Here is a 17,647-nt window from a genome sequence, read left to right on the forward strand (position 1 = left end):
TATCTTTCCGTCCGGCTGGTTCGAATCCGGCTCTCGAAGGACCAATGTTTTTACCTCTCGTCTTGATTCACCATTCCACAAACGTAACGTCGTTACTGTATTATTAGAAGACTGTATTATTACTCTTTCATTCTCATGCCAAACAGCTAACTCATACTAAACAAGAATGACCAAAAACTAGTGACCTGCACCACCGAAGCAGGAACCTAAAAACTCCTACACACCAAGGAAAACAAGCCCCATCTACGCCTACGGATCACGGACTACAATCCCGATCCTAGCGTAGCGGCAAATGATACATACTAGTACAAGTAGATGACAAAAGCGGTGCCGGTGTTAGGTGACAGCTGCATACGAATGCATGAAAGGGGTCAGACAGTTCATGTATCATGTGTACCGGCAGTTGTAACTGGAGCCGACTGAAAGTCAATACATCAATAGCAGTGTCATACGTGAAGCCCAGACTACAGAAAGTGTAGCAGTGGATACAAAGTAAGTTGCATACGACGGGTGTTGCTTGTCGCCAACGTCGCCTACGGGGGCAACAGTAGTTGTCATTCACAAGGTAGACTACTGTAAGGTTTCCTCAGAATCTGTCGTGATCTGCATCCCGATGTACCACTTGTAGTGTAATGACTGCTGTCATGACTCGGCCTGGTCTAGTCGTGCATAGCTGACTCTAGTTACTCTTGTCCCCTACTGACATTGTGTTTCACCATTACTAGTACACTTTGCCTCTACTCTAGACTAGTCGGTGCATGAATAGCCGTTCCTAGGTTTACAGTCATGTTCCATCGTGCAGTCCGTAGTGCACGCGACATTCTCGGCTTGACTTCCGCTGCTCTTGCGCATGCCAGTCATTATTCCTTTGTGATGGTAGAGAAAGGTTGTACATTGTCTTGGCTCGCATCCAGTAACTCTTTGGGAATGAGGGTACGGATTTGAGAAGTAAGTTGGAATCACTAACTGTAGTTACTTGTGTGACTGGATTGGTTGGGATTAGTAAAGTGAAACTCTCTCGAGACGTTTAGGTTGTGCGTCAATCGAGACAGAATCCTGCTGTCCGCCTTCACTTCAGTGTACTCACTAGCTGCTATCAAGACTGCAATGACTACAAAGTACAGTAGTAGTGCAATGTACATGTAGTAGAAAATTCAGGGCTCACAGTAGGCATGCAGGATCGACAAAAGCGTCGTGCGAGGGCGGGTTTGGTGCACGTGAGTCGCGTGACCCCGGGAGAGTACCGATCGTGTACATCCCACGCATCCAAAACAGAACAGAAAAGAGAAAGAAGCAGAGTTGTACTGTTCTCGTAGTTTTAGAGCCGATGTTCGCGATATTTGGGAGAGAAGGCGAAACGCAACCTGTGCTAGTCCCAGTAAAAACAATATGCCATGTTCGACCAAGAGCTGATCCTACAATGAGCGATCGTGATGATTCCACAGGTAAGAAGACAAACAAACGAGTCAGAGCTCGCCAGGCAGGTAACGCCGAGAACATGATGATACCACACGGAGCTGGTGATCGGATGGAGGTGAACGGGACCAGCAAATCCACCGGGCGTTTGTCGAGGGCCACTGAAGACCAGGTTTCCCAGGGTGCCAGTTTCTCCATGATGGCGAAATGCGCTGCCACAAGAACTCCAGCGAGAATGAAAGCACAGCAACCAACGCCGCGGGCGAACTGAGGAGAGAACACTGAACAATCTGTGCACAATGATTTTCTCTTCGACGGCACGCGTTGCTGTTCTGCTGCATGCATGCGTTTTTCTTGTTGTTTGATCTTCACACATTTTCGCGCAAGCGGTTGCGCGGCGCTGGGACTCGGGGTTACTAAAATTAGTACAGAGCATCTCCCCCTTGGTCGATTTGGACAATCTATGGCTCAAAATTTTCAGGAGACCCTGGCAAAGAAATTTACCGAGACGTTTTTGGATACTCCTTTCGAATGCTGTACTACATCTCACGAAGTTTACGCATATGCTCTGGTATACCCGTGTGAGTAATGAAAATTTGTTTCGGTAAATCTTTTGGAACACCTGTCATCTGTGCCTGGGCCAAGTCCCAGCTTCGTAGAACCTGGCTGAAGTGCTGCTAACTCCTTCAAACACCCCCTACTTCGAGCAAAAATGGGACGAAATGCTGACTGCTGATTGGCCAAGCTGGCATTTTGGAGCACGTGCACCGCCCCCATCTAATCGACGCTTTTCTACGCAACTGTGAGCCCTGAAATTACATGGCATAAATCGGTTCATTCGGAGAGGCGGGGACATTGTTAGTACAGTGTACTTCAGTAACACAGTATCATTAGACTACTGCTGCTATGATTCGTATGGATACTGTCTTAGTAAGTTAGCCGGTAGAACATCAACACTGTATGCTTGTTCTGTGCCGAGTGCGGAAATGTCTCGGTCACGGTAATGTTTGATCTCACCGTTTGCTGTTTCACCTTGACGATGGGCCATGTGCCGGGCATTTGGTGAACACTTTTACAGTCCATTCAGAAAAAGATGAGCGCTGGCTCTGGAGAGCTCCCGTGTTTGGCGATTTTGTGGTACCGGTGCAGTGCCGCGTGATTCAAAACTTGAAAAAGGGTCCAAAAAAGGCACCACAACTGGGGTTCGAACCGCAAATGTACTGTTATGCAAGTGGAGTGAACGGCCTGGATTTTCATGGTTTTTCCCCAATTCAATGCTTTGGGGGCAAAACCTGGCCGAAATCCTATTCTTGTTATGGCTTGCTTTTTGGAGAAATAGACTTCAAAAACACAATTGGAAGAGCATTCTATGGGGATTGCCAAAAACATTGTGACGAAAACTCAAGATTTGACCCGTTTATGGCCAAAAGCTAGGATATCATCTTTTTCTGAATGGACTGTAGTGACGTAGCGGCGAAGAGGCCGTATTGAGTGCTTGACCCTGATGACCCCACTAGTGACGCTACAACTAGAGACTTTAATAAGATCTGCCTGAGTATGGCCTGCTTGGGAAGGGGCAATGCCCATGCACTGACCGTGACTGCAAATGTGTCCAGGATGCTACAGCTTTGTGCCGGGCACATTCAGCTTGCGGGCAGCCTTCAGAATATCACCGTGAGGTTAAAGTCAACAGAATTTCAAGTCATGTGCGAAACGAAATAGAAGTTGCCTTTATTACAGGCCACACTGATAAATCAGTATTTATAGTTTTATACATAGTAAACTGATAATGATTCTACGTCATACTAGTTGCAATGAAGTTAATTTGAGAAGAGGGATATATCGGAGAAAGCTTACAAAATTAATGACGTTCACACCAGGCTTGAAACCAAGGTGATTGTAGAGCTGTAGCTAAATGATAGGCTTTGGTAACATTATGGCCAGGCAATGTGGGAATGGAGGTCTCTAGCCACTGATGTCATGGTCGTGTATATATTCGGCGAGACTTGAAATACAAGCGGCATTGTTCATCCGAACGTCTCCTGTCCAGTGTAGGAAATATAGAGGAATCCATCGATATCTCTGCATTCGCTGTCAATGCGTCCTAAGCAGGACGTCCCTGACAGGAAGACTCCGTTGCAATTTAGGTAGATAGAAGTGGTTGAATCTATTCCCAGTCGCGTCCGCAGAATGCAGTAAAGTTGCGAAACTGTTCATTCGGAAATGGAAACGGAGAAAACAATAAGCACAGGTTACACCCAATAATGATCATCTGATAAACTCCCCACTATTTAAAGAAGGTGAATGGAACACGAGTGCTACAACTCAGTGCTTTATACCTGGTACAACTCAGTGCTTTATGCCTGGTACAACTCAGTGCTTTATGCCTAGCGCCTCAGGGTACAACTCAGTGCTTTATGCCTGGTACAACTCAGTGCTTTATGCCTGGTACAACAAATAACGTTTACCGTAATGTTGCGTAAAAACGCAAGTGCTTACGACCGTATGAGCCGGGGTTCAAACCATGCTTCTATTCAAGTTATTCTTCTATTCAAAAGCTTACGACCGTATGAGCCGGGGTTCAAACCATGCTTCTATTCAAGTTATTCTTCTATTCAAAACTCAGTGCTTTATGCCTGGTACAACTCAGTGCTTTATGCCTAGTGCCTCAGGGTACAACTCAGTGCTTTATGCCTGGTACAACTCAGTGCTTTATGCCTGGTACAACAAATAACGTTTACCGTAATGTCGCGTATAAACGCAAGTGCTTACGACCGTATGAGCCGGGGTTCAAACCATGCTTCTACTCAAGTTATTCTTCTATTCAAAATGTGCTTCTACGTCAACATCATTAGTCTACACTGTGCAATGCATGCTACCACGCATGTACTGTGCAAGTACTTGCACGTGTATTTTGCAGAGCGGCTTCTTTCAAATCGTGCTTCAGTGGCATGGCGTGCTTCGAAAAATTGGCTTCTATTCGAGTCATGCTTCTATACAAGTCATGCTTTTATACGCGGCACTACAGTATGTCTTTGGTCACACATCATAATCTGGATACAGTAACTAAGGAAACCTGAGGTTAATCAAACCAAGGGAAACCGAGCTGGCTGACAATGACCAGTAAGTACAGTTGGATAATTACTATTGTGTACATGGCTGGCTGGGATCAAGTCGCAATTGCATTCATAGGAATTTAACGCTCAGTGCTGGAAGCTTGAAGGTGCAATGGAAAAAAATTGTTCCCATGTCCCGGTGTGTGCATAGCCCCCTGCACTCTAGTGCATTGAGCAGTCTACTCGAGCTGTCCCCAGCTGGCTTGGAATGTGAAGAAAAACATTACGGCAACGACAATTAAGTATACAGTGCTTCCAAGGAGACAAAGCCTGTGGTAATAACTACGAGGGAAAGTACATGTAAATTGCACGTGCACTTGACTTTCTTCACCTACTGTATAAGCAGAGAATAATGTTGTCCAACTCCAAAGAAAGGCGGTTTATCTGGTGGAAATTTTCGTCCATGGGTGTTGACTAGTGAAAGGCTAGTGACAAATTGAAATTTAGATCCAATTCAGTCCGAAAATTCTTTGGACGAAAATGACATCAATGTGCCTACGATTTTTTTGCCTTTGTAGTCCATCAGCCAAGAACTCAGAAGTCGTCAAATTCAAGCACCCTGTTGCACTTAGAAATCGAATACTTGATTTTGGCCTCAATGGGGAGTTTAGGTACCCTGTACACCGAATCCGCAAATAAAAAGAGTAAACGACTTGCACGCTCTGCAGGGGGAAACCGACAAAGTGACCATTTTTGGCATTTCAGCGACAGCCATTGTTGTGACCTAAACCCAATCTCCAATCAGTGCCATGCGCGTTTCAGGAATGAACTTTCAGATTTTTGTGAATTACGGGAAAAATCTTGCAAATCGAGAAGATTTGCAGTGTAAACCATTGCAGTTTCCGTATTACACGTGTGCCTGGATTCAAATTACAATAAAATTGTTGTTCGCCTACTTGTAGAGTGTTGTTCCATTACACATCTCTTTCACTGTTCTATTTTATTGAGCATCCGAATACATACCTTCAGGAAGATTACAATGAGCTAGTATTGAACATCATCCACCTTCGGGTTTCCGAAGTATGCACCCCGAGTCATGTCAAGCAGGTTTGAAGCGTAGTTTTTACTGTTTGGCAAAAGTGATCTACGCTTCCACCCTGAATAGAATCACCCCGGGAAGGTCCTGATCCCTGGAAAAATAAGGAACGTGGAGAGCTAAGGAATCTGCGGCGATGGATGTTGTACATCGAGTGAATGCCCTGCAGTTCTCTTCTCCATTACGACCAACTAGCAAACGCCATGGCTCTGGATGCTGACAGCAAACAGTTGAAATAAAGGCAAGGCTGCTTTGAACATGTTGCAACCAGGTAGTAGTACAGTTACAGCTGTACTACTTCGAAGTACTATCTACCACACTCGAGATCACCCAAAGAACAAAGCGATTGAATTCAAAATCAAAAAAATTGTTGGGGATCGTCTGAAGCATATTCAAGCGAGGTACAGTCGGGCTTGATGACTGATCAAAGCCCTCGGGCTGGTCCCTTGGGCTTTGATCAGCCATCAATCCCCCTGTACCTCGCTTGATTATCTACTTGATACCACTGTAGTTGCAAACAAGTAACTACAACAATTGCAGTACAATAGTCATGTAGTTTTTTGAATTAGTTATTTGAAAATGGTGAGCATCTTCATCTTCTTCCCGGTGCGCATGTACACATATTTTTTGAATCTGTACGTGCTCCAAGCCAACTCACCTCTGCTCAAATCGACGGCGATTTATTTCGCGATTTTAGGTCGATCGCCACGGAAAACCACACCAAACGTTGACAAAACTCCACGTTTTTCACTGAAGACGCATTGGATGTCATGATAAAACGGATGGAAAACCTCGTAATGGCTGATGAAGAAGAAGAAATTTGTCGAACTTCCAAGGCGCACTGCAAAAGGAGTGCAAGAGTTTCGCCAGGGAAAGTAGGCAGGTCGGATTCAGTGATGCTTTTGCTGTCGATTGATGTCAGTTCCAGGTGTTCGATTTGTAAGTGCAACAGGGGACTCACTTTGGCACCACTGGCTGATGGACTATTGTATCTGATATCGAACTAGGGGAGGGTCACTCGGATCGCATACGTTCAGCCAGACATACACTGGACCGGTGCAAACAGTTTTTGATTGGTCCGGCCATACCACAGTTGTTTATACAGTTTGTGTATGGTACGGCGGGCACACATGCACACATGCACACATGCACACATGCACACATGCACACATGCACACATGCACACATGACCACATGCACACATGCACACATGCACACATGACCACCTCAGCAGTTAACACCCACTGGTGGCCAAAGAGTTGGTCCGGTCATGGCCTGACCGACCGGACCTGTTCCGGGCCGCCACCGCCTGATACATACATGTAACACCATACATCACCACTTACCTGTTATACTTTCAGGCACCAGAAACTTTCGCTTTGCAAGTTCGGGCAATCTTGTGGTCCTGGGTGCTTGCTCACATATCACCTATCGGCCAGAGCGATAACAGCATGGCATCACACGGCAAAAAAATCCGAATCTCATAACGTCATTACTTGTACACTGGCATTGCAGCCTACATTGTACTGTGCTGAGCGTACTGTTCAGTGTGCACGATTGGAAGTAAACTGGCTGATATTTAGTGTGGTAAGACCTCCCACGTACATAGTGGGAGTAACATGCATACAATAATCATGATCGTATTGTCGTGGACATGGAAATCCAGTCGATTGACCGGGGCCGGCGCCCTCGGCGCGTACAGAACAGTGCTTGATCCGATGCGACTAGCGCGCTGCAGCATGTGTGTACTGCTTACCCACGGCCACGGCTGCATTGCCACTGCCAGCGCCCTGTGGCCGCTAGACGTGCGACTGGATTTCCATGTCCACGACAGTACTTGCCATTCAGTGATGTCTACTGATGATGAGTGTCCATGCTACTGTGAAGCAAACCACACTGACACTGTCACTGTGCAACTCACTTGACCCATGTATCATTGTAATTTGTATGGCACGTCATTTCTTTTCTTTTCACGTGCTGCACACAGTCAGGCAGTGCTGCATTAGTGCATATCCAGTGAATGACTGCCTTGCTGGCTGGTCCCTGCCCCCCTCTTGCCCACAGCCTGCTTTGGCTTTGGGGTGGTGGTGGGGGTGTGTCTAAGTGCTTACACAGCTTACCAGCTGGTAGGGCTAGGGTCAAACAGTAACACTACATCTTTTTATTTCACACAATTATACGTTATACATGTGCCTGTTACCAGCAAAACTACTACTACTACTACTACAGTGTAGTACAATGACAACGTGAAGATGGACACATACGACGCTTTGGAAAGAGTCCCCTCATCTGCACCCAATGTCCCTAGTCTAGAGCCAACAACTAGTACATGACTTGTAATGTGTTTACCGGTGCTGCTACTTTTCTTCTTGTCAAAGAACACCGTCACTGCCTGCACAGGCTCAAACTTGTCAAAGACTAGTCTCGTCGACACGCACAGAGGTCTTCTTCCGCTATTCTATTAGTCTCGTTTCTAGCCGGCGGGCTTTTGCCGACCTCAGTGTGCATTCAAAGCTGGATGAAATGGAAAGTGTTACTTGATCACGTTTATCACCATGATCACCGGGTCACCTCTACGGCTCTAGCTCTAGGCGCTTAGGCCCTAGCCCTGTGACGACTGTGTGAGCTGCGAGCACCGAGTCTTCACAGGTAGACAAATCTACGCCCAAATCACGGCGAAGGATTCTTACCGGTATATGATGTGGGTATTTTTCCCTGATCTCGGCCGACTCTGCCTTCCTCTCCGCGAATGGTTTGTCGATTTTGAACGCCGACGAAATGCTCGTACTCATCGTTCGCTTCCCAATGCGTATATGCCTATTGTCGAGTGTGCTGTTGTCAGCCGAGTAGCTATCTCCACTGGCTACAAGAGAAATAATTCCAGGCATCGGGGTGCTCAGCCGTGGACCATCGCTCGCAGACGTGGGGAACAAACGACCGTCAGATCATTGCATGGCGGCAGCGGTTGGTAAGTCACTTGAACTGTGTATGGACTAGGACCCACATTAGAAGCAAGAACTACGACAGTTCAGAAAATGTAGCCGCTAACGAGAACTCTACAGGAATGGGATACGCTGAAGAATGACGGCTTGAAACGACAAAATTACTTTCTTGACTGTGCTAGTGCTGGGATGTGGGCGCCGTTTAGCGTTTGAAAGAGAAAGAGAAACTAACGACTTACGTAACTCGACTCGAGTACCGGTAGGAGCACTGAGCTGCGCCTGGTAGATCTACTGACTGTCTGTGGCAGTGCTACTCGTAGTCTACCTACTGTACCACATACAGACTCAGTCGGTGCGCAGAGCTAGAGCCAGAGGACCTGGCTGTAGATCATAATAATTATTATTAATAATAGTAAAAGACTAGTGAGTAGTGTCTAGTACAAGGCAACTGCATGACCTGATGACGTCCATGCCCATGGCATGATGGCAGGCTGGCACAGACAGACAGACGTCAGTGGTACTGCATGGTATTGACTATTGCAGTATTGGTAGGTGGTTAGCTAGCTTAGCTACTTGAAGTACATGTATGATGAATGTAAAAGTAGTTGCATGACGTATGTCATGTCCACCCGAAATACTTGTCGAAGTACTCACTGTGTGTTGTGTACATTTCCAAACAAGTCGAAGACGCGTCTGCAGTACAGTACGGCTTTACACAATTCACAGTCATACGAGGATACGATCATTATCGCTTCCCTGACAAGAAGTCAGGGAGGGGCGCATGGGAGAGACGGGGCGCTCTGGCTTGGTTTTACGGTACATGCACATCTATTGGGACTGCACAGTCTGGTCTAGTACAGGGTAGTGGGTAATTACTCTTCAGTCTGGTCGTGACTTTCCAGTGTCTGTTGCAGACCAGGGTCAGCGACCGGGTAAGGGGGGGGGGGGGAGGGCACTTGGACATGCTTGGAAAAATAACACTGCAGGAGGGGTTCCACGGAACCCGCTAAATTTCGTATATGTACTACTGCCTGGCAACCATATGCCGTATTTCCCCCATTAAACGTACACGTCTCCAATACTAGTACGTCTTTAAATAATAGTACACGCCGGAATGATGTGATGGGCATTATTGGGATACAGGTACTGGGGTCCACCTTACTTCGTTTTCGTTACCCGTTTATCATCTTTGTGTCTCTGTACACTGATTCTTACCATGGTTGCATGTACATGTATTTACAGCTTTACGGTATCGCTATCACTAGTTGTTTACCACCCAACCCAGACAATTAATCTTTCCAGAAACAAGAAAAATACACGTCTCCAATACTAGTACAGTCTCCTATAGTAGTACAGGTCTGACCACCTTTGAAAAAATAAAAGGACTGTACATTTATTGGGGAAAATACGGTGCGTATCCATGTATAAGTACATGTATCAGCTATTCGGTTTTGACTATACAGGTCGAATCCTGATAATTCGAATATGGCTTAATTCGAACATACCGCTTAAAGGGGAAGTTAAGGCAAAAATTAAAATTTCACCAGTTGTAGTCTTCGGGGTGCTGAGTCGAATGGTCGTGGTCCGAGGAAGCTGAGACGCTCCCTTCCTACTTGAATCCCAATCGAACTCGCGCACTTCCACCGAAACTGGGTGACTGCGCCCTACTAGATGGGGATTTGTATGCAAAATGTCACTAAAAGCGCCATTTCGTTCTTATAAAAGCATGGATGACCGCGATTGGCCCATATAATAATATTCGCGGGATCCGCGTCGGCATCGCTTGAATGTTCAGAAACACACAAACTAGCCTTCGCATCCGCAGGCCACCACTATGCCTGTTAACCTTAGTGGCAAATGCAGACCTCACAAGTGAGTCAGGGGAGAGGAGGTTAGTCTCTCAACCAATCGGGCGTGTAACGGCCCATAACCCCCCCCCCCCCCATATGTTGTAGTCTTTTGGACGCTGAGTCGATTGGCTTTGGTCCGAAAAGGCTGCGATGCAGCGTTCCTCCTTTATTCCCAATCGAACATGGTTGAACAAGCGGTCACGTGCTCCTGCGTACGCCAGTCACCTGGTCACCGTGCCTGCAGGGTACAACTTACTAGCCTGTTTGACCTTTTTTGGGTGCAGTCCTGTCACTCGAGTTGAACCTTGGTGTGAAAGTTGTCGCCTGCTGGCGTGGTGACCAGGTGATTTGGGCACCCAGGAGCACGTGACCGCTTGTTCAACCATGTTCGATTGGGAATAAAGGAGGAACGCTGCATCGCAGCCTTTTCGGACCAAAACCAGTCGACTCAGCGTCCAAAAGACTACAACATATGGGCCAATCGCGGTCATCCGTGCTTTTATAAGAACGAAATGGTGCTTTTAGTGACATTTTGCATACAAATCCCCATCTAGTAGGGCGCAGTCACCCAGTTTCGGTGGAAGTGCGCGAGTTCGATTGGGATTCAAGTAGGAAGGGAGCGTCTCAGCTTCCTCGGACCAAGACCATTCGACTCAGCACCCCGAAGACTACAACTGGTGAAATTTTATTTTTTGCCTTAACTTCCCCTTTAATTAGAAGTTTTTCCAGGACCGATTTCGTGCTGGTCAGTTCAGTATCCGTGAAATCTGTGTCTAAGGTCCATAGCGCAACTCTGCGTGACCATGGGAGCATTTTGACATACATATTGTGTTGTGGGTTCATGTTTGGATAATTAGAATGTCCGGATAATTAGAAGTTTTTTGCTGGCATTTGGAGGTTCGAATTATCAGGATTTCACCTGTACTGGAACCCTCTGTAGAGATCGCTGGATCCGCGGCTGCACTGGGTCAGTTGTGACCCTGTCTTAGACTTAGGACTCCCTGATGTACACTAGCCGTACTTGAATGTACCTGAGACTGACCCGGTTGCAAGAGTTGTGCCAAGTATACGTGTACCCAGGTGGTTTGGAATCCTAGAGCAGATACTTTATCCACATACCAAACATGCATGAACCATACCAGAAAAGTACCAAATTCTGCTGGCAATACCCACCAAGGCCAGGGCTACTGAGTACTGTAAGCACCAGTGGTCCTATGGTGATAACTGCGGCAAGCCAGGATGGATAATATGTTTCACATACCTCCAGGACAAGTTTCAAAGTGCTCCTGGAAACACCACCCGCCTCCAGCAAGGACAGGGTTTGCGCCTCCCGCTAGCCCGGTCAGCAGCAGGGACATCCCGTCCATCGCACTGTGGTCCCGCCTCTGGAACACCCTCCCCAGCGAAGTTCGCCTACTCAACCATTCCAGTGAATTCGCCGTGGCCGCACTGCCCTTCACGCTGGCAGGCTAGATCTGCAAACTCCGTGAATTCTCCCGTCTTCTATGTTCGCAGTCCCATACTCCTTGGAGTAGTGTGCACGGTGCTGCTGCTGCTGCTGCTGCTGTTGTTGTTGTTGCTGCTGCTGCTGTTGTTGTTGTTGTTGCTGCTGCTGCTACTGCTTCTACAGCAGCTACTGCTGTGGCTGTAGTTACAATCCCTCTCGTTGTCAGAAAAAGTTTGCTTATGACTTTATATGTTATAATTTTCTTGAGCTCCGATCCCCCCCCCCCTTCATTATGACTCAAGTGCAGTTTAGTGCGTATTGGCTTGTGATTTCCTTTCTTCTGTTTGCTTTAGCATTTTATCGCTCCACATGTACCCTCAGTGTCAGGTACTCTCATATTTGTGCAATTAATTTTGCTCCTGAATTATCCTCCCTGTTGCTTTGCTACCGTCCTCCTCCTTCAAGTTCCTCCACCCTTTTTCTTGATTAACCCCATTATCACATTCCCTTCCATGGGCCTGTGGCCCGTGTGTACTTGCGAATTCGAATCAAAATATACATACATACATGGCACATGGAGAGGTTGTCATCGGAATAGTTTAGCATCAGAGAGGCTTGGAGAATCGCCCCCTGGCCTACTGCTATGACCATGGTGACCAGTCAGGGAATAATTTAACCGGTATCGCATCGCAGTTTGCTACGCAATTCTTCTAATGTGCGAAGCAACTTCAGAATTGTGGCGCAGGAAACTGCGATGCATGTTGATTTTCCACTGTACCCTATGATGCACAGTGTACATGCCAGGTGTGTCTCTACAACTTGTATATGCATCTATGCATCCTGGCACCCGGTTAGGTTTGCAACTAAGGTGTTACAGTGTACTTGTGGTCTGAGCTTGCACTCTGATCAGCTATGCAGAAGGGCAATACTGTTGAGTGTTGAAGAAAAATTGCTACGCAACATTTTCGAATTACTATTCAAGTTTGATTCTGTGTAGCAAAATTGCTATGCAAAAAATTGAAATTAAATTATTCCCTGCCAGTGTCCCGAGCTGATGTACCATCGATAAGTGAACCAAACCCTATGAATGCACGGCACTCAAGTCAGCTGTGGTCACATTTTCTCGGATATATAAGCGTCAACCAATGCAATGATGTGACTCACTTTACTTATACTTATAGTGTTATTTTAAATATATATCTTTCTTGTCCCCATGAAAACTTCACTTCAACCGGTTACTGAAAATGTGGCCGAAATCCTCCTCGTCACACTGCATGATATGGAACTTTTGTACTTGGGGGGGGGGGGGGGGGGGGGCTTGAGCGCCATTCCGGTATTCATTCTTGCTCGCGCATTTTGGCCTTTTTGCACTACTGACTCTGTATTGGCCTTGTTTGGTTTATGATTTCAAGTCGAACAACAACCAGGCCATGTATGTTCCTACAGGAAATCGACTAGAACCCTACAAGTACTACCAGGAGTATAATAACGGAGGCATCTTGGTCCATCAGTCTACTTCATGGTATGAACCGTGCTGAGTTGTGCAGTTCCCAAAGGCATGCACTACGCATGCCCCTGGAATGGTGCGAGCATCCGTCTCGGGTCTTGGTTTGGCTAGTTTCAGTTATGCAGTTTGGATCGACTGGCCTGGCTAAACACATGCTGATACATCATTGTGCACCTTTGTGCCACAGATTTGTCAGAGAATAATAACTATTGCCCCTTTTCCACAGCGAAATTTAGAACTTCTGTCCGCATTTCCCCAAAGGGACTTTTGTTTATCGGAATATTCTCTGGTGCATTGTTGATTTGTTGTGTCCTTTTGGGTTTTCTCTGCCACTTTTGCTACAATGCTGCCTCTACGTGATCATTTTATTTCATTGTTTACCACTGCTAAGCATGAAATTTAGGTGCACAAGATGTAAGCATTCGGCAGGCGCACAGCTAGAGTATGAGTGTGGGAAAGCTCAAAAGCAGCATGACCAAAACAAAACTCATTGCAGAGGGAGTGGTGTATGTGCCAAGTTGCACACTGACTTGCTTCATGTTTGCGGCTGTGGTATTATTAGTGCAGCATGCGACAGCGACACACAGTTCACAATCTTTTTCATGTTTGCGACATCCTTATGCAGTAGTAGGTAATACCAAGAGTACATAATCAATGTACTCTTGGTAATACCAAGAGTATATACCCCCCCAAGAGTGTGCAACTCTGCATATGGGGTGTCCGACGGCGAAAACTCACATCACGTGTCTCAGATACCTTTGTACTACGTACAAACGTAGGATAGCGTGCGCGCAATCCGAAAATCTGCCGTGATCATGCTGGGGATTTGCATACGTGCAGTGAGTTTCTGTCAGAGAGTGCTTTTTTTAGTACTCCGCTGCTCGCTAAAAACGGGCTGGAAACGTACAACTGCGACACTGCAACACGTGATGTGAGTTTTCGCCGTCGGCGTACCCCATAGAAAGGGTATCAAGAGTTGCACACACTTGGCAATTGGGGGGTTATATACTCTTGGTAGTACTATACACGAGCACTGCACGTGCACACAGGGTAGAAACTGTACATTGTACACCATTTGTGTTTGTCGCGCGTCGCTAAAGTTGAACTACTTTCTTCAACTTCTGCGACAGGCAGTTTCTTGTCGCAACTGCCGCGGCGCAGAAAGTTGTATTGTGAATCGCCCTTTACTCCCCGTCGTGATGTAAGCTAGATCCGCAAGGCCAATACAAGTCGAGGGTATGAGCGATTTAGCGGATCCCAATCAAATGTGCGCCCAGTGAGGGTGATTGTTTGGCCAAATCCAGAGTAGGTACACTGACCACACCGGGAGTGGAAATGGACGGTTTTGACACTTTCATAAAATCGTACGATATGTGTGTGCGCACCCTTGCTTAGTTTGATTGGGCCACCGTTGCTCGGACCACACCGCCTGTCACACTCAATCCAGATCCGCCACTTGATGGCACCCTAAGAATAAAATTTGAATGCTGGACTGACCATGCAACTTCATTTGTGCATTGCTTAAAAAACCCACGATAATCACCAAAGCATTTGTTGGAAGCGGATAGTAAAACCAGGTACATGCGGCCCATAGTCTTAGATGGATCGAGTGGCAAGAGTGAACAAACAGTCAACATAGTGGATCCAAACCACACCATGACCACAAACAACTCTGAAGGGATGTAATAGTGCAGGGAAAGCTGTACTTTGCAATACTTTGGTAGTGGAACAATCCAAACCCTTTCAAAGTGCGCTGAGAATTTCGACAGCCTCACGATAAACAAAATGACCTTACAGAGTGCATCCGTTCGCCTTTACGTCTCACACCAACCAGAAAGACAGTGATATGTCTTTTTAAGCATTTATTTTGCCAACAAGAGAGGAATTAGGCAACGCTGGGGGCGTTAGAAGCAATACGGGGCCAGAGATCAGCACACTCCTTGGCGACGGGGCCAGTGATCGCGGATCCTGAACAGAAAAATACAACACATAAACTGAATTATACCTTATTTTCAGTAAAACACATCTAACACCAATAACACAAGTATAAAAACAAAGAGCGTGCAGCCTCTTCACGAGGATTTGTTACAGCAAAAATTCGGGAATGCATCATACTCTACGTAGAGAGAAACATGCCGTTTCATACTAAATGAACCATGAAATGGACGTGATCAAAAATCCCCCCATGACAGCATACTACAATGCAAAAGGAATACTTGGTCCGCGTCAGCAATATTGTCGCTTATCTTTTGAACTTAGACTTTGGACATGAACGCGTGTACTTGAAGTGATAAAACTTGGTAGGATGGACGGTAAGGTATAGAATGACAACTAGCTATGAGGAATTTATTGTCCAAGGAAGGGTTCCTACTTTTTTCGGTCCTCCTCGTCGCTGCCCTCGGCGCTGGTGACAAATATTTTTGCTCGGGATCGACTCTCTTGCTTTTGCAAGCTCATCTCTCTTCCTCTCCGCTGCCTGGCAATTTTCTAAAGAGAAGTCGATCGTGACGGTCGCCTTCTCTATAGGACTTCACGTGGGCAGCACGACAGCCTCTGTGGTTCAAATCAGACGCCGTTCTTTGCAAGATTTTATTTTGAACGACGACGACGACGCGTACAGTACTTGCAAATCTCCACGACGCGCTGGATACTCCGAGCATTGAGCTGAAGATAAGGGAGCTGCGATCTCAGCTTGACGAGCGATCACTGAGGTGAGCGATCTCGGCCGTTCAGCAAAATGGAGCCGATTCCGAGTAGCCGATTACTTTCTTGTGGCTTGCGCTGCTCTTGCCTGCACAGCGTAACACGATAATCTATTTTGATGCGGCGCTATATCAATCAGAATCACCCACCCATCGCTCTCGAAATCCACTCGAACTCTAGCTAGACCTTTCAGGTACTAGTAAACTAACTTGCTAACCAAAATTGGGGTGAAATGGGCTGCCAAGTGAGCATTGGCGACATTATAAACAAAGCTGAAAGATAAGCGACAATATCGCTGACGCGGACCAAGTACATATATCACAAGTCAAAGCCATGTAGTCCAAGACAGCTCACCCTTCATTTCTCCTTTGTTGTTCACTATCACACCCGCATTGTCTGCACGGAGAGAAAGAACGCATGGAAGACACAGGCCCGTTTAACAAGACAAAAACCCCACAGCACATACAGTAACATTGGAAGAAAGCACAGGCAAAATATATAGGAACCCGGCCGGGCAAGTTAAGCCGGAGGTAGCATGGTTCATCATAAACTGCTAAAACTGACCAGGAAATAAACAAAAGTACATACTGGCTAGAGAAAAATGTACCCCAGTACAGAATTCTCCACAAAGATGGGATGGAGGAGGGAACTTGGAGCTCACGTACAAGGCAAATACACAGTGGAAGTATGTGTGAGATCTACAACGTACCTTCAAAGTATAACGTTATTCCATTTTTTCGCCGGTACGCTTTTCTTTGCCGAATCACGACTGCTGGCAGTACTAGAAAAAGGAACACATCACATGCCGGGCATTTATAATACTTAGATAATAACCCATGACAAAAAAGGTATATCACTGCGCAAAATTTCTAACACTAAGTGCTATATATAAACTAGCAGCAGTACATACCATCGTGTTGTCTCATTCCCCACAATTGCTAACAATTTTTCATTGGAAGATAATGCAATGTTAGGTTGTGTACACGCATGTGGTGGTCATGCCTGCGTGTTCATGCTCATGGAAATGCATTAGGTGTTAGTAAACGGGAGTTTAGTACGTGTAGTGCATTATGCTGTATGAGGCGTGCGTCTCCAGTACACACTGATGTTACAAAATATTATAGAACACATTGAATGTGTTTTACATGTACTTCTAATTCAGGATTTTCAAATTTTCGAGACGCACAACATTTGAGGATACTAACCCTTCTTTCTGAGTTCTGGCTTTCCCTTCTTGCAGGTAGCCATGACCATGTCGCCAACGGCAGCAGCGGGAAGTCGGTTCAGACGACCCTTGATTCCCTTCACAGAGATAATGTAAAGGTTCTTGGCTCCAGTGTTGTCGGCGCAGTTGATCACGGCCCCCACCGGAAGACCGAGGGACACGCGAAACTTCGCTCCTCCCAAACCTCCCCTTCCTAAATCACAAAAACATCAAAAAGATGCATATCTAAGTTCTCTCCAATCCAAATCGCCATTGCTGAGCCAGGACAGAGGGAAACGAACCTCTCTTCGACATCTTGGCTGTTGGCAAAAAGAAAGACTACGCAAGCGCAGACCGATTGATAATGGCCGCCTTTACAATTTTTTTCGCAAGGAAGGAAGCTGATCTTTTGGACCCAAGTAACCA

General features: G+C 46.3%; 1 protein-coding gene across 1 annotated transcript; it reads right to left on the bottom strand.

Moving 5' to 3' along the window:
- Positions 1 to 15,161: 15,161 nt before the first annotated feature.
- On the bottom strand, positions 15,162 to 17,625 carry LOC135806342 (large ribosomal subunit protein uL14). The gene is made up of 5 exons (XM_065320512.1): positions 17,524 to 17,625; positions 17,223 to 17,435; positions 16,727 to 16,798; positions 16,372 to 16,413; positions 15,162 to 15,282 (listed from the first exon to the last, which is right to left on the bottom strand). Exons 1-5 carry the CDS (start codon positions 17,534 to 17,536, stop codon positions 15,200 to 15,202), a joined length of 423 nt encoding a protein of 140 aa, XP_065176584.1. The 5' UTR covers positions 17,537 to 17,625; the 3' UTR covers positions 15,162 to 15,199.
- Positions 17,626 to 17,647: the final 22 nt, after the last annotated feature.

Source organism: Sycon ciliatum, chromosome 1 (genome assembly GCF_964019385.1).
Source record: "Sycon ciliatum chromosome 1, ocSycCili1.1, whole genome shotgun sequence".
Classification (NCBI taxonomy): Eukaryota; Metazoa; Porifera; class Calcarea; order Leucosolenida; family Sycettidae; genus Sycon; species Sycon ciliatum.

Bases quoted from the DNA above. Each gene is read 5' to 3' on its own strand.
- LOC135806342 (XM_065320512.1), bottom strand. The intron at 16,799-17,222 runs GTTAGTATCCTC...TCCTTTTTCTAG, and splicing joins GCCAGAACTCAGAAAGAAGG to TACTGCCAGCAGTCGTGATT. The intron at 16,414-16,726 runs GTACGTTGTAGA...CTCTCCGTGCAG, and splicing joins AATAACGTTATACTTTGAAG to ACAATGCGGGTGTGATAGTG.